Source organism: Nasonia vitripennis, assembly GCF_009193385.2.
Source record: "Nasonia vitripennis strain AsymCx chromosome 1 unlocalized genomic scaffold, Nvit_psr_1.1 chr1_random0012, whole genome shotgun sequence".
NCBI classification, from domain to species: domain Eukaryota; kingdom Metazoa; phylum Arthropoda; class Insecta; order Hymenoptera; family Pteromalidae; genus Nasonia; species Nasonia vitripennis.
Genome location: NW_022279600.1, coordinates 221,691 through 248,939, shown reverse-complemented (window position 1 = coordinate 248,939; position 27,249 = coordinate 221,691). Strand labels below are relative to the sequence as shown.

The following is a 27,249-nucleotide window of genomic DNA, read 5'->3' as shown; positions in this document are numbered from 1 at the left end:
TATTGGTGTTCCGCTAATCCACCTTTTCCTTCTATAAAATGATCCATTCTGACGCAGATTATGCGTTCCAGGATTCTATCTGGGGTGTCCAACACGCAGAGCGGTCTGTATGATGAGGAATCCTGGGGTGGCTTCTTTTCTTTTGGCAGAAGCACGCGACGCTGTTTCTTCCAGTTTGTGAGGAATGTTCCCTCTTCTAGACATGCATTGTACAAGTCTACGAAGACCTCTGGATGAGCATGGATGGCATGCTTCAATGCAATATTGGGAATGCCATCCGGCCCTGGGGCCTTGTTGTTTCCTACTCTTCTGCAGGCAGCTATCAATGCCTTAATCGTGATCGGTGGAACAGCCTCTTCATTCGCACATCTTTCGATAACACTTGGCTCTTCCAGTTGCCTGGGGAACAGTCTGGTCACTATCCGGTGTGATAGTTCCGGGTATTTTGGAGGGGATACGTAGCTTTCTTTAATTTTCTTTATTACTATTTTGTAAGGTCGACCCCAAGAGTCCTGTTCGACCTCATCCTGTAGTTCTTTAAGGCACCGTCGCTTGTTTTCGCGGATTGTCTTCTTAAGCTTCCTCTTAGCGCCCTTCATTTCTTGTCCGCGGACATCTACTATTTTCTGGCCTCTTCCGGTTTTATAGTATTTCTTTCTTGCCCGTTGTTATCTTCTTCTGGTCCGGTGATACTCGCTGCGCGCACTCTCAACCTCTTTATCCCACCAATATACTGGTGTTCGTCTACAATTGGGCACTCTTCTCGGTATGGCCGCGTCACAGGCTCGTATGATATTATCCATCACCAGTTCTGCCTTGCTGTTCGCCGTCCCTGAGAGTTGCAATTCTTCCAGTGCCAGTAGCAACATCTTCTTATCATAATCCTTCGTTTTCCAACCGACTCTGTTGGTCCTTTTACTCGCGCTGGGTCTCTGCTCTGATTTTCTTACGAACCATCAGTCATAGATTTACTTGTGTTGATGAAAAATTAAGTTTTAATTCCAATGTAATCATAAAATTAAAATGATAAAAAAGAATAGTTAAAGACATTTAATTATTGAGCAACAAAAAATAATGGATTTATATAGTGGACGTAGAAAAACTCACACTAGTTCTATTATTCCAATGGAAATTCGAATGACAGTTTCTAATGTATTTAATTACTCTGATATAACTATATTGTTGGATAATGATTGCAAAGCAGAAGAAAAAAAATAGAGAAAACAACAAAGATCGGTGAAATTGCAAAAAATGAATAGCAATGAATTAAAAATGGAACAAGAAAAAGAAGCACTGCGTAAAAGGCAAGTTTATTGGAATAACAAAAATGATTAATGTAGTGTAATAGGGTGAGCATTTTTCGGAAATACGAAAAGAAAGCGACGGCACCGGGAATCGAACTCAAGCTACTTAGCTGAGAGTCAAGTGCCCTAACCGTTGGGATACTGTCGCACTTGCGAATAAAGTGCGGACTCGGCCATCATCTGTGCAACGGCTACAGACGAGCTCACCTCGTCACAGTAGTATGATAAAAAAGAAAAAATTCGAAAGAAAAAATGTTAAATGACAAAAGAAAATAAAATATAGATGAATAAGTACAAATTTATTTACAGAAAAATTTTAAAAGACGAAAAATAGATATAGAGTGCAGTGATGAAATAAAAGAACCAATCATATTAATTGAAAAATTAAAAATTGATGATACTGGACAATTTTATAATGTATAAATGGCAGGATAGCAAATTTACAATTTAATGAAACATTGATTTACAAAAATTATTTAGGTTCTATGACTAAAAATTGTAAATATTGTAATGCTAAGCATTTTGTTTTTGAATATTTGCAAGGCAAACAATTTACTAATTGTTATCACAAAGGAAACGTGGAATTTCCGGATAATCCTATTTATCCAAATCAGTTGGAGCAATTAGTCACAGGACTATCCAAAGAGTTAATTTTCAAAAGAATATTCTATCATATAATAATGCTTTTGCAAGTTTTTGGGCTAATTATGATAAATTATCCGAATAAAAGTAAAGCTCGAAAATATGGGCTATTATATGTTCTTGATAGTAAATTAGCTACTATTCAGCGAAAAAGCTATAGTAATAATCCCAATACAAAATTAGAATTGTTGAGTCAATTAGATAGGTTATTGAGAGATATTAACCCTTATGCTAAAGCTTATAAAATGATGCATGAAGTAGAAAAAGAAGAGTAAGAACGTTGCACGAAAAACGGTTGCATACCAAAAGCAGTGGCCATGCCGATTAAACGAAACGATAAATTAGATAAAAATATATATAATAAAGCTTCTTGTAATGAAGTTGCGATAGTATTTGTAGGAAATGATGGGCCATCTCCTGCAGAACGCGACACTGTTAGATATTCAAGAAATTTCCTATTAGTATTCCGTTAATAAGTAAACACACTGCCCCTATGACATATCCACTTATTTATCCGAACGGATGATACGGATGGATGCTCAATATGAAAATTAAATAGCAATAATAGTATTTCAAATTTGCAATTTTATAATTATAGACATTCTGTGAGAAATTAATTTAATCTATATCTTAATTTGTGTAAAATTTCTCAACGGGCAATAATTGATGCATTTGTAAAAGTTAAAAGTTCAAGATTTTATTTTATAAGAAGAAATTAAAATGTTTTAAGAAGTGATTTATGTAAAGGTGTAATGGATTATTTACATAGGAAAAAGAATCCGGAAAATCAAAAATAAGAAAAATGTTTATTTTACCATCAAATTTTACTGGAAGTGGTAGATTTTTAAAACAAAATTATATTCATTCAATGACTATGAAATTGTTATGGAAAGCCAGACTTATTTATAACAATGACATGTTACCCAAATTGGAAGAAAATAACTGAAAATTAAAAAAATTATGAAACTGCAATTGATAGACCAGATATTATTGTTAAGGTGGGGTTCTGGTGAATTTTCTAACTTTTTTTATATCATAATCTTATTTTCTAAAACTTTGCACTCATATTCGGTACAAAAAAAAGGAAGATTTGTAAATTTTTCGCCATATATATAGTATATTTCTCAAATTATTGCAAATAAATAGTTAAAAATTGGGCTTACTTTCAAAGGTCTGCAAAAAAGTATTTTCTAGAAGTTTTGAAGAAACTCAAAATTGTACTATTACAAAGCTTGCTCTGGAAGGAAGCAAAAGACAATTAATAAAATTTGGGACGTGGAAAATCGATTATTGGACAAAAAGTTCTACTAATTTTTCATTCAAAAACTAATTTTTTACGTACCAAATTTTATTAATTGACTTTTTAAAAACCGGATCACTATGAAATTTTATTCTCAAATAAATGCAAACATTGGCTGTAAGAATTTTGGTTTCAATTGAAAAGGAGTGCGCGAGAGACCTTAGCAAGTAAGCCCAATTTTTAACTATTTTTTGCAATAATTTGAGTAATATATTATTGTTACGAGTGAAGAGTGCAACCAAAAAGTGACGGACCCTGGGCTTGAACCGAGATCCTCTGGCTTGCAAGGCAGACGTTCTGTCGTCGCGCCACGGCCGCCACCGCATTGCACTCTTCTACTCGTCTTCTTATAGTAATTAGAAACCCGTGACGTGTGTACACATGTGACATGTTTAGAAAAAGCAACTCAAATACAATTTCTTACTGCACTTTGTGAATTGTTGACATTTATTTGTATTTTTCATAATCCTATTAATGCAAGACATTTATATGAAAAATAGAAACATTTGTTTTATCACCCAAAATATGAAAAAAGTGTTGGTGAAAACTTAGCATTACATATAATTGACACAAATTCACAAATAAACGGATTTTCTTTAGGTGATTTTAACTTACCAGAAATAATCATACGCACAAAAAATATGATGATGTAACAACATCATGCAACTGTCGAATATTCCAATTTTATGTGCTGCTTGGGCAGGAATTGAGACAAATTTTTTACGCAATCGAAAAACAGTGCACACAATATTTAAATTACCATTTAATATAACAGTAAGTACTATATGTAACATAAAATTTAATTCGAAGGATGGTCAAATGTTAAAAGAAGTACGAATTATAATATTGGATGAAATATCTATAACATCAAAATATGCCTTCGAAGCAGTCGACGGTCTTGTGCAAGATTTATGTGATGTTAAGAAAATATTTGGTGGAAAAATTTTACTTGTCTCGGGAGATTTTAGACAAACATTACCGTTTGTCCAACATGGTAGTCGTATTGAAGTTATTAGGTCAAATTTTATACGTATGACACTGAATGAAAATCTAGCATCTGATAATGACAATAATTTTAAACAATGGCTATTAGATGTAGGCGAAGGAAAATGATCAAATTCGTATGAAATAGAGAATGAATTGCTTGAAATTTCTGATGATATAGTCATAAAAGATAATAATATCATTGTAGAAATATTCGGAGATAAAATAAAAATAAATGACGAAAGTTTGAAGGATAAAGTTATATTATATTGGCTCCTACAAACAATGAGGTTTTAGATATCAACAATAAAATTCTGGATATTATGGAAGGGCCGACTGTTGAATATATAAGCATTGTTACTGCAAAAGATGATAATGGTAATGGAACAAGGTTGTTAATAAAAAAACTAATGAAATATTCAATTCAGGCTGAAATATTAAATGGAAACAATACAAAAAAGTTAGTATTAACACCACGAATAACTCTATCGCCATCTAAAGAAGAAATACTGTTTAACATGCGTCGAAAACAATTTCATGGCCAATTATACGTTGCTCTATCAAGAGCTAGGAGTAGAAAAAAATTTTGTTACTAAATCATGCAAAAATATAAGGGGATAAATTAAAAAAAAAACAAAAAATATTGTATACAAACATATTGTGACAGTGCATATGCATACAAGCTACGCAGCATGTGTCCAGCACAGTACGCGCGTAACAACACACACACATACACACAGACAACGTACACACTCACGCGCAACGAGACGACGATCGAGGTGGCAGAAGCCGCACGCGAAGCATAGTGGCAATGTAAGGCTCATAGAAAGAGAAGGAGAATTGAGGAAGCATCGCGACAAGAGTGAGCGGGCTGACCATCGCAACGCCTACATAGAATCTGTAAGAAAGAGAGAGACGGGCGACGCTAAGGAGCCCGAGAGAAGGGGAAACAGACAAGATAGTTCAAAGCGGAGAGATTAGAAAGTCTCTCTCTGATCCAAGCTGCGCTATCGAGCACACGTGGACGAAGCCACCGGCTAATCTACAAGCCGACGGACACGTTCTATGCAGCGGCGTCTTCCACAACGACCGGAGCATCACCTCCAGCGCCAGCGCATCTACGGCATCACACCTGTAAGTCCGCCGTGCGTGTAAGCGCCAAGCTAACTTAGTGCTCTCTCTCTCTCTCTCTCTCTCTCTCTCTCTCTCTCTCTCTCTCTCTCTCTCTCTCGCTCTCTCTCTCTCTCTCTCTCTCTTTCTTGCAAATACAAAAGCGAATAGCCCGATAATTAGCTAGACTAGGGTCGCGGAAGCAACCGTAGCCCGCCTAAGCTTACGGCATAATAAGCCCGTGTTATTTATCCGCGCATGCATGTCCCGATTCCTACAAACAATTTCAGCCAAACACAACATAATTTCGCCACTCTCCACGGTCCGTCAAAACGGATACGCTGAGCAGCCGAGGTAAGACCTTCGTCGTCGCCGAGACGACATTTTGTTGACTGGGGACGATCTACGCGACAGCCCGACACTTGGCAGGGCTCGAATAAACAATACGCACCGGTAAATACAAATTGAAAATTGTAACCTTTTTTTTAATAACCACTAGTCAGCTGATCTTATCTCACCTGCTAAACCTTAATGACATATATAAAATTGATTTCATTACATTCATTAGCGTATATTTATGCCCTGGTAGAAATGCTTACCAACGGTAAACTGTTGGCCAAAGTGACGGTTTTAGCTGGTTCGTTGGCCAACCATACTCAACTGTTGGGTTATTTTCTGCCAGGGTGGAGACCAAACTTATAGTTGCGACCAAACTTAGATTGGTTTCGTAAAAGGCAGCGACGCTTAGCGGATACCTCTCTTACTCTTTTACTATTAGAGTTGCACATAATTAATATGTTCTGGAGACATTCGCGGCATAGTATAGTATATTGCACTGATTGCTGAAGATAACCTTATTGTAACCTATTATCATGACATATCAGGTAGTGTAATTTTTTAAGGGCAGGATGCAACTACCGTTTCAGTATGAGCTTGACGGATCGGCTATTGCTCGCACGGAGGTGGTTAGGGACTTGGGAGTTTTATTTGACTCACGTTTGACTTTCGCACATCATGTGGATTACGTGGTCTCTAGGTATCGTGGGCTGATCGGATTTGTGAAGCGAACTACTCGAGACTTTTCCAACATATCTCTTATTACTTATCTTTACAATACTCTGGTCATGCCTACTTTTTCGTAAATTTATGATTTGTCCGTCGCTCTCCGACCTTTTCTAAGTTAGACAATTATCCTAAAATCTGCGTAGCCATAGACCTATACATGAGCATCTGGCGCATTTGAACTTTGGGTCCTTTTCGACCTTACCTAGATTAAAGCGTGCTTGGAATTCTCATCAAGCAGTTGTCGGAATTCAAAGTGAAATAGTACGCTAGATGTTAAAAATCCATTCTTCGATTTTAAGTTGACTATCTGATTTAAAACGCAAAATTTTACGCGCTTTCAGAATCCGGAGTCGAAAATATGGGTATTCTATGAAAAAAAAAATTTAATCTTGAAATGACCTTTGAGAACAGGTTAAATTTGAGGTCACCGTTACGCAACACCTCGATATCGTACAACTTGTATCTACGATTTTTTCGATTCTGGCGTTGCCAGAGGAATTACGCAGGTGGATCTTGTTGAACTGGCTGCATGACTTCGTGATGACCTTCGCTACCCAAAACAAAAATATCACTCTGAACGTAAAATTTCCCGCTCTTTCCATTCCCGCAATAAAAAAATAGGGTTTCTATTTAAAAAATCAAAGTTGACCTTGATAATCTTACCATTTTTTTGATTAGGGCTGTCCCTAACGAGTTATCACCGGTGCCCGTTTAAATTGGGTCACCCTGTATACAATTTCCATTCATACTAGCATTCGATGATGCGCCTCCGCTGCGTCACTGCTCCCACTCTCGCACATTCACATACGCGCACGTCGCGCCGCTCGCTTCGCTGTATATATGTGGCTGTCCCCTCCTACCACATCACGTGGCCCGACGCGCCGCACAGTAGTCTGAGACGGCTTTTTTTGGACAAAAAGCAACAGTGCCTCATAGAATAGGGCAACAGAAAATAACCAGGGCGATTTTTGAAGGTCTGATGATGTACTTTTATGGAAAAATAAGAGAAAAATGATTCCTACAAGGGAAAGCCTTTTCCGCTGAAACCATGGTTTGTGACATTTTTTGACTATTTCTCCTCAAACATAAGTATAGAGGAAATTAGGACAAAGATTTATGCCAGATTATTAAAGTAGAGAAAAAATCCTTCAATTTGCCTGTGTTAAAAATGTTTCCCAATAGTTTCCCCAAAACAAGATAATTTCTTTTTTTTTTAATCTTTGTGCTCCACCGCCTAGTGGATCACCATTACGTAGCAAGTGCGGGAGAGCTTGTAAGCTCAGTCACTTTCATCAGTCAGTCTAGCTATTTTCGACGCCGCGCCATTTCGCGAAACCTTGACCGCGAGCTTGCTCTCTTCAGAGCTCGCCTCGGCTTCCTCACCCGGCTGCCAGCAGCCTTCGCTCATTTCGAGCTTTTAGCCAGCTCTCATCTCGGTCTTTACACCGACAAAACCACGTCTTTTCGCGCGGCCCTTTACAGCCGCGCGATGACGCTTTTATCATTTTGGACATCACCTCTCGCGCCGGCCCCTTTACAGCCGCGCGACGACGCTTTTATCCTCTTCAACATCACCACGTCTCGCGTCGGCCATTTTGAGCCCGCGCCGACACCTTTTTAATCCTCAACTGCCCACGCACAGCCGCAGAGGACAACTCTCACCGGCTCATCTACAGCCGGCGAGACCCGCAGAACACGGCAACATCGGTCCCGAGACCAGCGAGCAGCGGAGCCAACATCAGCAGCATCAACAACTCCATCACCGAGCACCGACGCATGGACGCCGGACGCCGCGCCAGCCAGCTTCATCGCACGGACGCCAGACGCCGCGTTAGCCATCAGCAACGCACGGAGGCCGGACGCCGCGTCAGCCAGCAGCAACAACACCAGCAGCTTAGCTAGCTTCCGACACCACGGTCATCATCACGGTCCCTGTCGCCTTGCAGCAGCATCACCAGGACAGACAGATCCTCTCGCAAGGGCCGAGTCGCTCTTTCCGTCGCGCCCTTGCGAAACGTGTCGCTTGAAGGCGGGAACGCCGTCGCGTCGCGCAAAGCCGCCATTTCGCGTCGCTCGCCCACCACGCTGTCTCGTTCGCGCGCAAACAGTCATTGCTGAGCCGCACATCACATCGCGCGCCGCGCATCACTAACATCATCGGCAACAACATTGCCAGCGCGCCGATGCCGCGTCCACCGTCATCACGGACAGACCCATCGAGGCTCAACAGCGCCAAGCGCAGCATCATCAGCAGCCTCGCAGCCATGGACGCCAACATCGCCGACATACGCCGTTCGCTTCACGCTGACACCGGCCATTTTCAGCCGCTCCAGCAACGCGCCAAGCTGCGTCATATCGCGCGCGCTCTTCTCTAGCGTCTCTTCGCGTCGTGCACGGCACAGCGAGCAGCCGCACGACTCGCTCGCAGCGACAGACGCCGCGCAGTCCAGTATATCGCTGGGTCAACGATACCGTGACGACGACACCGACGATTGCCGTCGAGCTCATCGCTCTGGATCATGCAGCCATCGCCAGCAGCCGATCGCCGTCGTCCAGCACGCTTGTCACCGAGCGGCTTCGCTGCATCCAGCAAGCTGTTCCTGCCAGCAGCGGAGCATCCTCCCGACGACAACCCAGCATAGCTGATCGTCGACCTGGCAGCAGCAGTCCACCGTGCAGCGTCACCTTCAACCGCATCCTCGGCACTGACGTCCTGGCACATCCCGGTACCCGTGGATGCTCAGCAGAGGACGCCTTTAAACACCGACAACCCAGAGCTCCGGGTCGTCAGCCTCAGCAACGTCAACATCATCAAAGCCATTCCTGAGGGTGACCTTTTTACTCCTCAGGCCTTCCGCTAACGACTCCTGGACGCTGCGCAGCAACCTCCACACGAGGACACTGCAGCCCAGGCAGACATCTTTTTTTTATTTTTCAACTCAGCATCATTGGCCATAGGCTTCTGCGGACATATTTCTGGGCCCAAGTCCATCCAGTCAATAAGGACCTGGCGACTCTGGCTCATCATCATCATCGTAGCCTCGCTTCATCCGAGCTCAGCAGCCCTTATCAGCACAGGCGCCACGTCACGCATCCGCAGCCTCCCTTCCAGGCATGGCCCCCTCTTCAGGAAACTCATCATCGTTCCTTGGGAAGTCCGCCCTTGTCACTGGGTGGGAGAGTAGCTGTGGCGGTCCCCTCCTACCACCACACGCGGCCCGACGCGGCGCCTAGCGGAGCACCACGGTGTGGCGAGCGCGAGGGAAGCTTGTAAGCTCAGTCACTTTTATCAGGCAGTCTCGGCATGGCCGCCGGTGCGAACAGACCTAGTCAACTTGTACATAGTTTAATATAATCTAATCTGAATCAGCACTCAGTTTTATTATTATTCCCTGTCTGTTCGTCCTTTCCTACCTTATCTCCTATCAGGAAGCGTAGAAGAAGAGATCAAACCATCAATCTCTAAATATATAGTTATACACTCGCCGCCCGCCGTAGCTTCCGCTGTTGCCGCCGCTGACCAGTGGCGCTGCTAGTGTTCTGCTGCTGCTGACTACTCAGCTGTGGCCCGGAGCGTCGGCATGAAGAGTGGGGAAGCGGAAAATATCCGAGTATTTTCTATAATTATATTTGGATGACTTTAGTTTTTTGAATATCTTATGCGTACACTGCGTAGCTTGTACGGGGTGTTACAACTCAGTGCTTTTATAAACATATATATTTTGTAGAGAAATGGTAGTCGGGTTTGCAGGTCCGTGCTTATTTTTGCACACGTTGGGTGGCTCCTTTTCATTTATGAAATTTGTTAAATATATCAATATGTTCATAGTTAATTTATTCATTTTTAAGCCTATTTTACTATTATAATAACTTTAAAATAATCAGAAATGTTAGTTTATAAATAAATAATTTATATTTTATGGTTACAGAAGTTTCTATATTCAGCGTGGAAGGATGTCATCTTCATACTGAAATCCGACAAACTTATACAGATTCCCGACACATAGTTCTTAAAACTTGAACGGCTGTTTATTCGTGGTTAACCGGCATAGTACAGTACATAACAATATTTAATGATTAGAAAATTTGAAGAGTATAGGAAATACTCTGATATTCCATGCCTGAGAAGTTTTTCTAAAATGCACTGAATACAAAATAAATCTGAAAAATTATTTAATAACATGTCTGATATAGATGTGTCGGACGGGAAATTATAGAACAACTTGTTGTCGCACTTGTCTGACAATTTTAGACTTTGACTGAGACACAACTAAAATGAAATCCAAAATAAGGGAAGCACGTGTAACGACCATCCATAAAGAGAGGCCTGAAAGGCTCAACATCCAAAACTTTATGACGTACGCTATAAAGAAAAAGAGAAGAATTAAAATCAATTTTGAAAAACTACTTAGTTTAAATGTGCTCTTTGAATACGCCATGGCTTGCATTTTAGCCATTACATCAAAGAAAATATAAAAAATATTATTTACCATTAGATCAAACGATGATTTAAATAATATTTATCTATACAAATTACTGTATGTTTGACAATTTATATTAATTTATCATCGCTCAAAACAGTTGTCAAAGTAAAATGAGTAAACTAGACGGTATAGGTTTCTCGTTAGAATTGTTGTTAATCAATATTAAAAAGGAAACAGTGAAAAGATATATGAAGGACAGTAGTAATGTGTAAATAGTCAAAAAAGTAAATACAGTTAAAGTGGACTCTGTTAATTCAGCGACGATTAATAAATGTGACTTTCTACGAAAGCTACTCGCAAATGGGTTACTTCATATTGTACCTTTACTTCGAATTTTTTGGATTATTTAAACAAATGTTTCTATTGTATTTGTTATTTATTCATTTTATTATAATGATTTCTTACTGCTATGAAAATTTACAAAAACATATTTCTAAGAATATTTTTTTTTAACATGTAACCTATTAGTAAAATAGATATATACTGCGAATGTAAGTCAGCCATGATTTTTAGCTACGATGCATGGTTTCATTATATTACATAAATAATTTAAGATAGGTATAATATTTTGAAATACAAATATAATGATGTTCTTTAAAGTCTGGCATATGTATTTCCTTATTACTTACATCAATTTCTGAACTAGACTCAGCTGCTCTATTATTGCATCTTTTGGTGAATTATTTAATAACATCAATTGTTTTCATGCATCACTCATTATGACAGCCTGATATATGGATAATGCCACATAATTTTGCTTGCGTATTTGTCGTTCGTGCTTGCAAATTCTTACAATCATCCAAATTTACGTTAGGAAAAACTTGCTTGCAAATTGTTTAAGCTTCCAAACTAAAAAGCGAAACTTACGAGTTCCTTTCAACAACCTAAAATTGTGTTTGACAATTTCAATTCAGTCTCGGTCAGATTGTAAACACTGACAAGAAAAATCACGTGACTATTACACGATTAATCATGCGATAGATCACTTGAATTTTTGTTAAATCACGTGACTATTGTGCGCGATTTCTCACGCGAGAATTCACGTTAATAATAACGTCAGAAATCACTCATGAAATTATCACTCATGAAAGTATTTGTTTTAATAGAAATAAATTAAGTTATTTTGTTTTTACTAAAAAATTATGAAAAAAAGATTTGTTGCTAATCTAAATAAACTGACTGCAAAAAAATGAAAAGAAATTTTGCCCCAACCGAGGATTGAACCCCGGCCCTCCACTTCACAATCCATTATTTGACCGCCTGAGCTATTTGTGAGTCTTAAAATTCTATACTGTTTTTACCTGAAAATATGTTAGATTTATAACTTTGTTCAGTTTAGACGTATACTTTAACATAAAAATTGAAAAGATCTAAAATATTTTCATAGTTAACATTGATATTTATCTATTTTTATAATATTTAGTAAAGACAAAATAATTTAACTCATTTCAATTAAAATAAATATTTCAATTTTATGAGTGATTTCTGACGTCATTTTTAACGTGATTTTTCACGTGAGAAATCATGCCTAACTAACGTTCTTACAATTTCTAAATACGACGTATTTTCCGACATATCTTCCTTTATTAAAATTATTCTATCTTTTCTCTGCATACGGCTTACTACTGGTTTTGTAAGTAAAGTTGTAAATTTAGAATGTGATTAATAAAAATTAAACTTTTAAATTGTGGAATCAAGGTTAGTACAAACCTCAATTATAACACTCCATAGGTAGAAATCTTTGCAAAAATCTAAAATTTTGTAGGTAGTTAATTTCAATTCTTGCATTTTTTTCAATTAATCCAATTGAGTATAACTAGTTTTTTCCTTAAAATTTTTTACGACTAATAAAATAAAGATTTCTATAGTTTTGTTGTTTTGTACTGATCTATTATTATTTTACTAGACTTCATAAAATCGTTATCCATTCTTTGGCACATAGTATCCTACAAACTTATGTCTTATTTCTTCTACCAAGTGTTTTTAAGAGCGCGCTACATTTTAAGGTTATAATTTTTAAATTTAGCGCCATTAAAACAACCAATCATGGTAAATTTTTATCAGATATTAGCTACAGTGACGCCATTAACTAATCACATTTCTCGATTCATTAAAATCAACTAATCCATTTTTGGCTTTATGTTTGGTATCACTTTTTAAAAAGGAATATCAGAATTATTTTATTCCACATATAACTCTGTTAAGGGGACGAAATCAATGTTGAACCCTGAAAAAAAGATTTGGGATAGAAATTACAAATTTAAAGTAAATTATTTGAAATTTTTTCGAGTGATATTTGGTAATATTATCTCTACTTTTACCGCGGTAAATCATTTATTACATCCATTTTCCCTTTGTAACACTCGGTGCAATGGTTCGGGAATTTTTACACCATCCGTAGGATTCCAAGTAAACAAGTGGTTCTTTTGGGCTGAAATTTTAGGAGGGTGCTTTGTTTTGTACACTTGTAGTTTTGGTATGAATGCGGGCATTTTAATTTGAATAAGTAGAAAATGTTTTATAAATAAAAAGGTTGCATAATAAGCGAAAACAGGAAAATATTCAGTATATTTATCGCCAAGCATTTGCTACTCGGATCATTCCTAAAAATATTGTAGACGTAGTTAATAATAGAACTCTTTATACGCATAAGTGCTTTTATCTAGTATAGCGAAAAAGTTCAAACGAATTTTTTCGTAGCATGATAGAAATTTCGATGAAAGCAAACTACAAATAATTATTGCATACCTGCTTTTGGATTTACGGTTATGCGTAAAAAGAAGTTATTACAAAACTTTTTATTTACTAGCCTCTTATTATAATAATATCTTAATTTATTTTGATCATAATTAAACAACTTTACATTTATTGCGGATAAAAAATAAATTTACTTGAAATAAACATAGTCTGTCGTACTGACACCATTTGTAAAAGCATGTAGTTGTGACGGATGAAAGAGACGATTCGAAAAGCGAAAAAGAGTAGACGCAAGCTTGAACTGCGGACTCCGAGATTAACAAGCGGGAGCTCTAACCACTGAGCAAACGGCTACGATACAAGCGCATGCTATGCATCGTAGTACGGTTGTGCGGACTCCTATTGCTGACTCGTATCGCAGCTCGCGTTGCCGATATTATTTATGGGCGCAACTCGCATTTTTATTAAGCAACGCACCTTCAATACCATCTTGTAACTGTCAGATTCGCTAGAGTACTAATGTAAATTACATCTATAAGTAGTTTGTAAATGATCTAAATAGTTATAATTTTTAATACCACGTGCATCGAAAACGCGCTTTTCGCCTACGAAAAAGTGGAGCGAAAGTAGAGTTATTCAAGCCTGAAGCGAAAGGCCTTTTTAGAGTGTGTGTGTGTGTGTGTGTGTGTGTCTATATATATATATATATATATACAGGGTGACCCAATTTAAACGGGCACCGCTCATAACTCGTCAGGGACAGCCACAATCGAAAAAATGGTAGAGACCAAAGTTGTAGGATATCGAAGGGGCAACCCGATGGTGACCTTGGATTTGACCTTGAACGCGTTTTTCAAGGTCATTTGAAGGTCAACTTTGGATTTTTAAATAGGAACCCCATTCTTTTATTGCGGGAATGGAAAGAGCGGTAAATTTTACGTTCAGAATGGTATGTTCGGTTGCGGCACTGAAGGTCATCTCAATGTCCTGCAGCCAGAATGAAACCCCGCCTACGTAATTCCTCTAGCAACGCCAAATTAAAAAAAAGTGGTAGAGACCAAAGTTGTTGTATAGGGGGGGGGGGGGGGGGGAGAATTGTGACCTCAAATTTGAGCCAGTCCTACAAGGTCATTTCAAGGTCAAATTATTTTTTTTCAAACAGCACCCACTTTTTCGACTCCGGATCCTGAAAGCGTGTAAAATGTTGCACTTTAAACGAAGTAGTAAATTTAAAATAGAAGAAAAGATTTTAATCATTTAGCGTACCATGATCTTTGAGGTCCTCGCCTCTCTCGCTGTTCAATTCTCTGGATCGTACTTCGAGATGGATGATGATTTCTGTTTGGGAAACGCCTCCGATATAATTGTGCTGCTGCATTATAATTTCTTCGACACTCTCCCAAAATCAATAAAATATCAAGAATTTCGCTTCGACTATAGTCCGGCATATTTACTTAGATTATAAATATTACAAAAATAAAAAAAATGACTCAAATCACATATTTTCAATTATTAAATTAGTATTTGAAGTCGATAAATATCTAAATAAATTAAAAAATTCTACTGCATTACTAGAACTTAGACTGTTTTCTGCAAAAAATAATAAATAAAAAACTACTTAAACAATTATTTAATTGCAAATAGTAATTATTAATTTTTTATTATAAAATAATTTATTGATTAGGAAGCTTTTATGAAATAGATAATAAATAAATATTTTGTAATTCCAAAAGTGTTAAAAGTAAATTTTAATAGATAACTTATAAAATAGTTAAAATTGTATTTTAGTAAAAGATTTATTTTAACTTATTAAATTTTATGAAGTGAAATCAAACTTATACATACATTTAAAATATGGGTAATTAATCGGAATATTTAGCTCTTAAACAATATTTTCTAGAATAATCGCTATGACTTGAAATTATATCAAACATTTTTTAATTTTAAGTAAATTGATTCTTCAAGAAATACCTTCATTACGTATTGCAGAACTTTTTTTATACAAGACATTACTACAAAAATTTTAATAGAAAATGTATATTCGTATTATTTTTAATATTAAATGAAATGATGTAAAAAGTACAATCTTCATTTGTTAACAATAATAAATATTCTGTTACGTTAGATAAAAATTTTGTTCATTAACATAACTTTAGATGCAATATTTTATATTAATATGTATGTTATTAATTAATTATTATCGTGTTAAATACAATATTTTACAGCTTACATATTGTACAAGTTTAAATAATGAACATACATTTTTTAGTGTTGTTGGTTGTTTATTATTACTTATCTAATAGAAAAGTGCAAAAAATTTAAGTACCTACCAATTTCTGCTGCAAAAATATTTCTAATAGAATTAAAATATTTATACAGTGGAATTATCACTAAATAATTATATTAACTGTTGCCAGTAATTGTATGTATAATCTGTGTGACGACATGGTATGTATTACAAACTTTATAATTCTGCTTATACATATGTATTTTCAACATGCGTGTTTACATGTATGTGTGTATAGCATATGTATACAAACATACGTATGTATGTATATCTATGTATACTTAAAACAATAATAATTTATGAATAAATTAAATGGAAAAACAACAACGTTATTTAAAAAAACATAATGCAATTTATTTCTGATTCAAATAATAAATGTGTGTAAAATAAATATAAAAACTTTTTTACTTTATACTTCGATGTTTTACTTTTTCTTTTTCTGTATCGATGGCTTTTTATTGTAAAATTCTATTCATATTTTGGCATTACGGTTTATCAATTTATGATTTTTTAAAAATAAAACATTTAATATTTTTTTTACGTTTTTATCAAACTTTGACGTTTTTCTACAATACTTCGATGTTTTACTTAATCTTTTTCTGTATCGATGATTGGCTTTTTAATAAAAATTTTCGTTAATATTTTTGGCGGAAGGCCGAGTGTGAGACTCTTTCGACAATTTTCGGAGGCTATTTTTATTTTTGCAAATCGAAAGTTCGGGCGGCAGGTACGGCGCGGGGCCGGGGCGCCTGCTTGAAAATCATTCGTGAGTTAAGCGTCGTAGGGGAAGGTTCGACGGAGTCGCGGTGGCAAGACTGAGCGCGGGACTTATTTTAAAAGGCTTATTTCGGGAGCCATTTTTATTTTTCGCACATCAGGAGTTCGGGTAGGTAGGTGGCGACCACCTAGAGGAGTCATTCGCAAGTTAACCGTCGGAAGGGATCATTTGGGGAATAGCGAGACTTATGTTTGGACGCTAGCGAGGGCTCATTTGCGTCTTGGCCGCTGGACAGAGAACATCTAAGAAGGGATTTCATCTCGGATACAAAGTAAAAGTAAAGTTTGAAAAAAAATAATTTGACCTTGAAATGACCTTGTAGGACTGGCTCAAATTCGAGGTCACAATTCTCCCCCCCCCCCCCCCCCTATACAACAACTTTGGTCTCTACCACTTTTTTTTAATTTGGCGTTGCTAGAGGAATTACGTAGGCGGGGTTTCATTCTGGCTGCAGGACATTGAGATGACCTTCAGTGCCGCAACCGAACATACCATTCTGAACGTAAAATTTACCGCTCTTTCCATTCCCGCAATAAAAGAATGGGGTTCCTATTTAAAAATCCAAAGTTGACCTTCAAATGACCTTGAAAAACGCGTTCAAGGTCAAATCCAAGGTCACCATCGGGTTGCCCCTTCGATATCCTACAACTTTGGTCTCTACCATTTTTTCGATTGTGGCTGTCCCTGACGAGTTATGAGCGGTGCCCGTTTAAATTGGGTCACCCTGTATACATACAGGGTGGGCCATTTTAATCAAACCAGTCTAATAACTCCTAAATTAAGCCATGAACAGAAAAATTGTTCAGCTGAAAGTTGTCCAGGATCAAGGGGGACATCTTTTTGTGCAATTAGTTTTGACCTTGAACTCAAATTTCTAGGTCATTTGAAGGTCAATTTTTTTTTAAATAGGAACCCCTATTTTTGATAGCAGATTTGGAATGAACAGGAAATTTTACATCCGAAACGGTATTTCAAAATTGTTTTCATGACCTTCACAAGGTCATTTCAAGGTCAAATGTTAAGAAATACTGTAATTGCTATTTAATCGCATTTTCTGATAGAATGATCGTAGTTAATGTACTTTTATGATGAATATTCAAACCCAATGTGACAATGACCATGAAAATATTTACCTTGAAAACAAAATAATTCCCTAATTTCAGCGCTACCCAGGAACAACGACGTGGACGTATTCGGATTATGTTCCCTTTGGGGTGCTTTTTTAACGTGAGTCCCCTTGCCTCTCACTAGGGTGCTTGTTTACTGTGAGTCCCCTTGCCTCTCATTAGGATGCTTGTTTAACATTCGTTAACAAATTTTTAGTGGTCAAAAGAAAATTTTGAAGTAAACATGATAATTTTAAATATCTGAGTTCTTAATGGGAGTGGGAAATGGAACGTTAAAAATCAATCTTGTCAATTCATTCACGGTCGAAGCAGAGTCAAGTAAAAGTTTAACGTTTCAAAAGCGTAAAAAATGGTTAAACAATAAAGGTAGGGTGTTAAAAAATACATTATTTAAGATAAAATATTAAACAGCATTTCGCTTTTGTAATATGCAAAAAAATTTTAATAATTGTATTTGCCAAAGTGCATCACTTCCAGTTTAGATGTTTTTTTTTAAGTTGAATTTCTTTAATCTAATATGAATTGTAACGATTGTTCTCACGCTGTCTTCAATTTAAATCACAATGTCTTAACGTAAGAAAATAAGAAGTAACAAATTTGATTTCAAAATTATACATTTTGAAAATTCCTCCTTTTTTTGTTGCCACTTTCTTATTTTGGTTTAGTTTCAATTTCAATAAAGAGTGAATGTAAATAAAATAGTTTTTCTTATTATAAACAAAATTTTCAACATGGGCGTTTATCAATCCAATGAAATTGTTGATATGATAATGATCTTAGGCGAAACCCAAAACAATGCCAGAGGCGCGGTGCGACTCTACGCTGAACGCTTTCCTCTAAGAAGTCGTCCTACTCACGACACATTACTCAGATTACTTCGAAGAGCTCGTGATGGACATCTTCGTCGTCAACCCAGACACCACGAATACAACGAAAATGATCCTAATGTTATAGCCGCCTTAGCAGCTGTTCATCTCAATCCACAAATTAGTAGTCGACAAATTGAAAGAGAAATCGATATACCACGAAGAACAAGATTGAGAATTCTCAATAATCTCCACTATCACGATTACCACATAAGATTAGTTCATGAGCTGAGGCCACGCCATTTTCTAATGCGTATTAACTTTTGCCAGTGGGCTTTAGGAGTTTTACAAAATGATCCAGATTTTTTCAGATTTGTTATGTTTTCTGACGAGGCTATATTTCGCAGTGATGGTCAATTAAATAGGCACAATAGTCACTACTGGTCACCTGTAAATCCCCATTGGTACAGGGCTATTGACCATCAAAACCGATGGAGTTTAATGGTGTGGTGTGGGATCATTAATGGTTACCTGATTGGGCCATATTTTTTCGGTCAAAATGTTAACCAGAATAGCTATTTGGCATTGCTCAGAGATCGACTACCAGAGCTTTTAGAAGATGTTGACTTTCGGACGTTTCGGACGTAAAATTTCCTGTTCTTTCCAAATCTGCTATCAAAAATAGGGGTTCCTATTTAAAAAAAAATTTGACCTTCAAATGACCTTGAAATTTGAGTTCAAGGTCAAAACTAATTGCACAAAAAGATGTCCCCCTTGATCCTGGACAACTTTCATCTGAACAATTTTTCTGTTCATGGCTTAATTTAGGAGTTATTAGACTGATTTGATTAAAATGGCCCACCCTGTATATATTAATGCTGAATATATCTTACCGAAGGGTAAATTTACCTAAAGATGGAAGTGTCAACGGTCAGACTATTCGATTTTCAAAAGTGCCGAAAAATTATTCACGACGGCAACTTTACTTGACGGGATTTGTTTCTTCAGTATTTTTAACTTTTGGTATTTTTATTTATCTGCAAAATAAGCTTTTGGTATATTTCTCTCCACCCATACAATATTGTTCAAATATACAGTATATTAATGATTTTTTTAAATACTTTCAATTTTAATGATTTTACTCAAGGAGCTGCCGTCACAATATCAAATCATATAATTTTCAAAGAAAAAATTTAAACATTATTTTAAATAGACCTTGGTGAAAATATTGAAGTGATTTTATGTTGTTATGTACTGATTTCAAACGTTTCATCACGTAACTTTATGACTTTTTAGAAAAATTAAAATATTTCAGCTTTACGAAACATTTTATGTGATTTAAGTATGTTCTTTGATTACATACATATTTAGTTCTAAATAATCCCAAAAAAACTTTTTTCAAAAGTGAAAACCTTGGCAAGAAAAAGACTAATAAACGTAGTGGTATCATTTTTTGGGAAAACTAATTTTAACTTTAATTTTATATCTTAATGCGTATAGCAAAAAACATTTACTTGACATTTTAATATTTAGAGATTTCACTACGTTTATTAGTCTTTTTCTTGCCAAGGTTTTCACTTTTGAAAAAAGTTTTTTTGGGAGATTCCACATCTTTTACAAAGCATATCCTCCTTGCTATTGCACTTCATGAATTCTTGATCTATTCGATAGACAATAAGCACCCTCGCATGGGTGATATCCACTCACCAGGCACTCTCTCTCGTGCACTGCGCGTCACACAAACCTTCTCTCTTTCGTCGAAGACGCTCGTAGTCCTGGACAGGCCGCAAGACGCCGTAACCACCCTGGACCGCTATGCTAAGGCTGGGGTCACCTGGCTCCGCGTCACACTCACACACACAAAATGCGTCTCGAAATCGCTGGACACAGCACAGCACAAACAATACCGCGAGAACTTTGAAATCTTAGCGAAGTCGCGTGTATATCTAGCTAAGGCCGAGAGCTATCTGAGCGCGCTCCTGAAGGATTAGCCCGCGCGCTCGCTCTCTCTATCTCTTTCGCGTCTATTGCCGAATTCGCACGTGTTTATTATCGCGCACGCGACTATACGCGATTTCGTCGCGCCGCAGCTAGGTGTCGATCGCGGTCCTCCCGCTTGGGACGTTCAGCGACTTTACGTCGCGCGTCTTCTGCGGCGTAAAACGCCGTTCGCCCCTCCTCGAGCAGGCGCGCCCATTTGCCGGCGCACCGGCAGAATGCATCGCCGTGTTTGAGCACCGACTGCGTATACAGTCCTCCACCAACTTAGCGCGGTGTTGGTTCCACGCCGCTTCGGCTGCCTCTTTGCTCGAAGGCTCCTCCATCGCTTTCGAGCCAGCCGGCGGCGCACGTCCCTCCGCGGTGCTGTCTTCGCGGAGGACAGGCTCGCGTTGCAGTCGGGCAGCTACGGGTCGCCCGATCCGCGACGACGCTGGTTCTGGCGCACGTGGGCGGCGTAGACCCGTCGCGGTGGTTTCGCCCACGCCAGCAGCCAGCGCAGGTGGTTTTTGGCGGTACATCGCCAACGCCCCCTCTTCCTCTCCTTCCGTCTCCGGAGCGAGGTACGTTTCCACCTCATCATCGGGAAGTCACTCCAGGGATCTTCTACCTCGCCCACCTCCCTGATGACCACATGGGGCCGCTCCTCCTCACGGGTTAAGGCGGCCATCACCCGCTCAAAGGCTGCTTGCAGCTCCTCTGGACTCATCCCTAAGCATATAAAATTCCTACTTTAGGTCCGCAGTCCTTTGTGCGCGCGTTTTCCGCGGTGACGTCGACGGGTTAGTAGTTGTCGTTGCATGCCCGCGGTTGCGCGAACCCTTCGGACGACCAGGCCTCCTCTTCTCGGTGTCGATCTCCGCTCTGGGAGTCTCTGGCGTCGGTCTCACACGCCTAGCCGTGTACACCTTTTTTCCTGGACGACCTCTCTTCTTGATCGCAGGGTTTATTACGGTTCCGCGCGTCGTTTCCGCTCGCTTCGGATGACCGGCGACTTCGCTTGCTTCGGACGCTACTTCGCTCTATTCGCAGACAGAGTCTCGCTCGCTTTGCGCTGGTACTTCGCTAGTACCCGCCTCTGCGCTCGCATCCCTCGGAGGTTGAGCGTCGCCATCTCCTTCGCTCTTCTGCGATTGTTCGTCCGTCGCTGACGGAAAGAAAGGCTTCAGCTGGTGCAAGATCTACTTGCGCGCCTACCTCATCGACAAGTCGATAGGTATTGGTGCCGCGCATTTCTACTATTTTATACGGCCCAATATATGGTGGCGCTAACTTTGCGGAGCGTTGTTCTGCTCCAGAAGACAACACGTGATTTCGCCTCATCACTAAGTCTCCGACTTTGTATGACACCGGTTTACGCTTGGATCCATAGTAACGGTTTTGACGATCTTGCGCATCTTGCGTCCTCTGTGACGCTTGCTCGCGCAGCTGGGATAAATCCCACATGCGATCGTGCCATGCATCGATCGCGCGACGCTGTAATTCTTTTTCTGCGGCCGCGTCCTGCTCGCGCCTTGCCGCAGAAGGTTTCCTCGGCTGAGTCCCGTACATTAGGATAGCCGGACTCACACCTGTCGAGGAATAGGGTACGGTATTATACCCAAAGGCGATATCGCTCAATCGCTCGTCCCATGTGTTATGGCTTTCCTCGATGAGCGCGCGTACCAAGAAGACTCGCTCTCGGAGATGCAGCAGGATTGTCTTTGCGTTCGCCCGCTTAATCGGAATGTTTACTCGTTTCCCCATCAGGCCGCTTGGCGAGCGCTGCTCGACTTTGCATTGCTGACAAACGAAGCATCGTCGAACATACTCAGCGACGTCGGTGTACATACCGGGCCAGTAATAGTACATTGCGACGCGCGCACAAGTTTTCTCACGCCCCTGGTGACCGGCTGATGGCTCGTCGTGACATTCTCGCCTCCGGCTTCAACGGTATTTGATGGTACGCGCTGCTAAGGTCCAACGTCGATATGTACTTCACTTTCTGCAATTTACGAAGGATATCATCCATGTTAGGTAATGGATATGCGTCAGCCTTTGACAGCGCATTAACTTTCCGGAAGTCGACGCAAAAACGATATTGCCCGTTCGGTTTGCGCACCATCACTACCGGGCTTGACCAAGCACTGTCGGAGGGTTCGATGATTCCCGCAGCAAGCAACTCTCGTACTTGTTGATACATCTCCTCCTCTATTTTTGGCGACACGGGATAATACTTCTGTTTTATCGGCCTGGCCGATCCAACGTCTATCCCGTGCTCAATCAACAGCGTCCGTCCAATTGTACGATTGGATTTAGGCAGGATGCTGTCCAGCATTCTGCGAATCTGCGCGTGCACGTCGTCACTGACGTATGCGAGTCCAACCGCGGCGATATCTATCGCCCCTGCTGTAGCTATTGCAGCCACCTGAAGTTGGACAATTTTCGCTCCTTCTTCAGATACAGGACGTTTTCATTTGGATCGTGGACTGCGCCGAACAGACGTCCGAAATTCGTCCCAACTAGACATTCGTTGGTCGCTTCGGGCATGATCGCCACCGTTACGTCGCGTTGTACACCCGCAACGTCGAATGGCAAGTCCACAAATCCCACGATCGGCGACGTCTGACCATTTGCACACTGTGCTTGACGGCCATCGCGTTGTCGCAAAGGTCGACCGCAGGCGCTAGCGATCTGAAGTCCTAACGACCTCATCACGGTCATAGCGGCGCCTGGGTCGTAGAGAGCTCTAACTCTGAACCCTCCGATGCCCACTTGTACCCACCAGCGCGACTCGTCTTCATTGGGCGATATCGTCGGCTGGCGGGACTCGCTGGACAACAGTGCGACCATGCGATCAAAATCGCCTGAGGTTCCGCGCGAGGTATCGGCTACGACCTCCGTCACGTCCCTCTCCTCTCGGTAAGACTCCTCGACGGTTCAAGAGGAGCAGTAACCTCGCCTACTCCTCCTTTTTGCCGTTTCCCTTACCCAAGGGACATTCTCGGGCAATGTGACCTTTTCCACGGCATTTGAAGCATTCTATTGGCTTCTTTTGCTCTCTTTGGTCCGATTGACCGGCATTCTCGCCAGACCTCTGGCTTTTGCACTTCGGACTAGGAGACTTGCCTCTCTCTTTCCTAGGTCCGGAGCGTCCTCGCTGAGGGGCTGACTTCTTGTTGAGAGAGGATTCGCCGGGATCCAAGTGTTCAAAGCTCCACCAGCCACCGCGCCTGCGTCTTCGCGGAAGCTGCTATGGTTCATATGATTGATACTATAGGTATCCTGGAAATTCACATGACCGGCTCTGCGTGAGCTCTGTGGATTGCCCGCGCTTGCTGGTGGCGTTAGTCGGCCATTGTGACATCATGGCCTCCATCTTGCACATCAGTGCCCTCATTGTTGCGGTATTCTCAGCTATCGACTGACTTAGCATGTCATTCTGAACTACCGAATTTTGCGCTGATACCTCGTAACTGTGGGCGTATTGTGCGCTGCAACGCTCGTCTTTACCGTAACCTCGGTTGAGCGGTCGATTGCTCGTTGTTGCAGCGTTTTGCTAGGATCTGGCGTCTAATCCGCTTGTCACTGCCGCTGCGCCCATGACTGCGCATGGTGCAGTGACCTTCACACTGCGGAACTTTCCGTTTTGCCAGACATATTCGCCTCTGCCTTCGCTCGCCGTAGTTGTCATCGTTGTCGTCGTTGTCGTGGTTACTGTCGTGACCAGATTCCCTGTCGGCACCTCTATTGTGCCTATTCCATTCTGGTCTCGTCCTTGCGCCAACTGCGCCGTTAACCTGGCTTGGTCTTCCGGCGTCGACGCTGGCGCTTGTGCCTGTTCACTGTCCTCAGTGACTGGCATTTCTGCGTACGTGTCTCGCATTGTCATCGCGTTTAGCAGTTGTAGGTAAGGCCCTGTCGGTTGGCATAATCCTTGCGCCGGTTGACCGTAGTTCATCTCGATCGCCGGTGTCACCACGACTTCGTTGGCCTCGATCTCTTGTTGTAACAGCTTCAGAGGGTGTGGCTGTTCGGCGTGATAATCGCCCGTATAAATCGAGCGTGTCGATACTTGCTCGGCTGTTGCGTCGATGAATGACTTTCGCAACTCTTCCCTCTTCACTCGCGCCATTATTGTCGAGGTGTCTAGGCTCTGTCTAAAATCTGACTCGGTATACTCTGCGAGGAGCCATCTGTTTAGCCTAGCAACGCGATCTAATCGCTTGCCGTCTGGCTTCAACTGCATACTCTCGAGGGCATCGTCCATCTCTTCTTCGTCGATGCCCAAGCACCAATTCTCGACGACCTTCTCTACTTTCTTCGCCATGTTTGTGTGTTCTGCTTCTAACAACGTTTCGCCGTTGCTCAACAACGACGTGGCAGCTCCCTATCCTCCGCACTCACTCCAGATAGCCCCTAGATTGTATTCTTGTTGCTACAACGTAAGCTACAAAAATACAACCTTTCTACTCACACACTTGCACACATAAGCGCGTCGCTGTGACGTAGATTATTACGCGAAATCGAATAAAACGAAAAATCGAATTCGTATAATCGGAGCGAAATCCGTAAAAAAAAACTAATTACGCCAGATAAGCACGAATTACTTTTGGCGCGCGCACTCGTAGCACCGCTGTGCTCTCACTTACAACGCACAGTTTGTGCTACAGGCATATACGCACTCATACACCCGAAAAAGAAATCCGAAAAAAAAACGAAAATATTTTTCGCGGAATTGTTCGTATATATCGATCTGCGAGTCGAGTGTGTTCTCTTCTTAAGAAATCTTGAGGTCTTCTTGGCTGAAAACTGGGCGTATACTGTTCCGCGTCTTCCCGTGGAAGTGACTGTATGTCTCGCGCCCAACGTGTTCTTGTAGAATTGCCTCTATTTAGCGCCGCAAGCGCACGTACTCTCTCTCACACACTCGCGCCGCTGCGCGCTTCGCTCCACTATAGCGTTCGTGGGCTATACTTCGCGGCTACACGCGTTTGTGTTGCCGTTTTTCTGCCGTTTGTTGTTTAATTATTAATAATTAAACAACTTACAATTTCGCATATACGCTCTGTTTTCACACGAGACGTCACGAAAAAATAATTATGCTACTCTCTATCCTAACGAGAGTGCTTTAAAATTCTCCCGACCACAAATAGAAAATTGTTCGACTCGGAGAGCATGCGATTCTAGTGTCAGCTTCAAGTTTAGCTGCTCCGAGTCATTTAATTCTACGTCGTGTGATAATATCGGTAGATATTTGTTCTCGGCCTGGCAACAAAAATCTCCGCTTATTATTCGCAGACTTCTCGTGTGAATTGCGTTCGAATTATTCGTATACGACGGACGAATAAATTCGAACGTCGCTCAAATCCGCCTGATTTGAGCGCGACGTAAACAACACGGGGATGCTGGTGCTTACGTCGCTCGCGCGACCCTCTGAAATTCGCAACGGTTTCTCGCTCGCGCCGAAAATCGCGAAAATTACAATATTTGCGCGTTCCTCCCTAATTGACCCACGAACTGGGCTCCAATGTAACGGGGTGTGAATTAGATCAACAAATAACTCGTAGAACTACTGGATCGCGTTCCCTCGATGCGGCGGAGGATTCCTCTCCGCCCGCGAAACACCACCGTTGCATGCAGTTGTTTCAGCTGCTTCTGTTTGCTGGGTCTACGCACCGCCCGGCGCGTGCTCGGCTGCTCAACTGCGTTAAATAAATGCTCTTAAATAACGCCCGCGGAGGCGGCGGTATTCGCAGGAAGGAACAGGGATCGGAAATAAGCGAACGAGGTTCAGAAATGACGAGAACTCACGTTAAATAAAAAAACTAGGGTTATATTTGTCAGTCGCGAAGTAAAAGTGAAGTTACAATGATAAATTATGATACGCGAGTCGACAACAATTTTGAGACTCTCTGCGACGCTAGAATATTCGCGCTCGCACGCGTGTATCGACGTGAAGGTCGCGCGCGCCGGATCACCCTCGCATGGGTGATATCCACTCACCAGGCACTATCTCTCATGCACTGCGCTCCAGACAAACCTTCTCTCTTTCGTCGAAGACGCTCGTAGTCCTGGACATGACGCAAGACTCCGTAACCACCCTGGACCGCTATGCTAAGGCTGGGGTCACCTGGCTTCGCGTCACACTCACACACACAAAATGCGTCTCGAAATCGCTGGACACAGCACAGCACAAAAAATACCGCGAACTTTGAAATCTTAGCGAAGTCGCGTGTATATCTAGCGAAGGCCGAGAGCTATCTGAGCGCGCTCCTGAAGGATTAGCCCGCGCGCTCGCTCTCTCTATCTCTTTCGCGCCTATTGCCGAATTCGCACGTGTTTATTATCACGCACGCGACTCTACGCGATTTCGTCGCGCCGCAGCGGTACTCATACCGTTACGAGCTGGCTGTGGTGCTCAACTCGTTACAACCCCTCCCTAGAATCGATCTATCGACCCGATGTCGATTCTATCTTCGTTAAGAAAACCCAATTTCAAAGTATATAGGGTTGCGCCGTCGACAAATTGTACTTCCTACTTTTTCTTGCCAGCGCGGCGCTGTCGCGCCCCTGGATTATACTCTTAAATACTTTAAATTTTTTTAAATGAGTGGCCATACAGGTGCTACGATGCAGATAATAGTGCTGAAAATAGGGGCTAATGAGTGATGAATATTATCTTTTT

At 40.8% G+C, this 27,249-nt stretch overlaps 1 protein-coding gene across 8 annotated transcripts in view; it reads left to right on the top strand.

Annotated features, from left to right (window-relative positions):
- Positions 1–11,305, top strand: part of LOC100680454 (cyclin-dependent kinase 14) — a 132,342-nt gene extending 121,037 nt beyond the window's left edge. For 5 of the 8 annotated variants that reach the window (XM_032601408.1, XM_032601407.1, XM_032601409.1 and 2 more), the window contains one exon: positions 10,335–11,305. In XM_032601408.1, the coding sequence (XP_032457299.1) occupies positions 10,335–10,426 (92 nt within the window). In that variant the 3' untranslated portion in view covers positions 10,427–11,305. The remainder of the gene's footprint in view (positions 1–10,334) is intronic. The other 3 variants (XM_032601412.1, XM_032601411.1, XM_032601410.1) reach the window with 2 other exon arrangements.
- Positions 11,306–27,249: the final 15,944 nt, after the last annotated feature.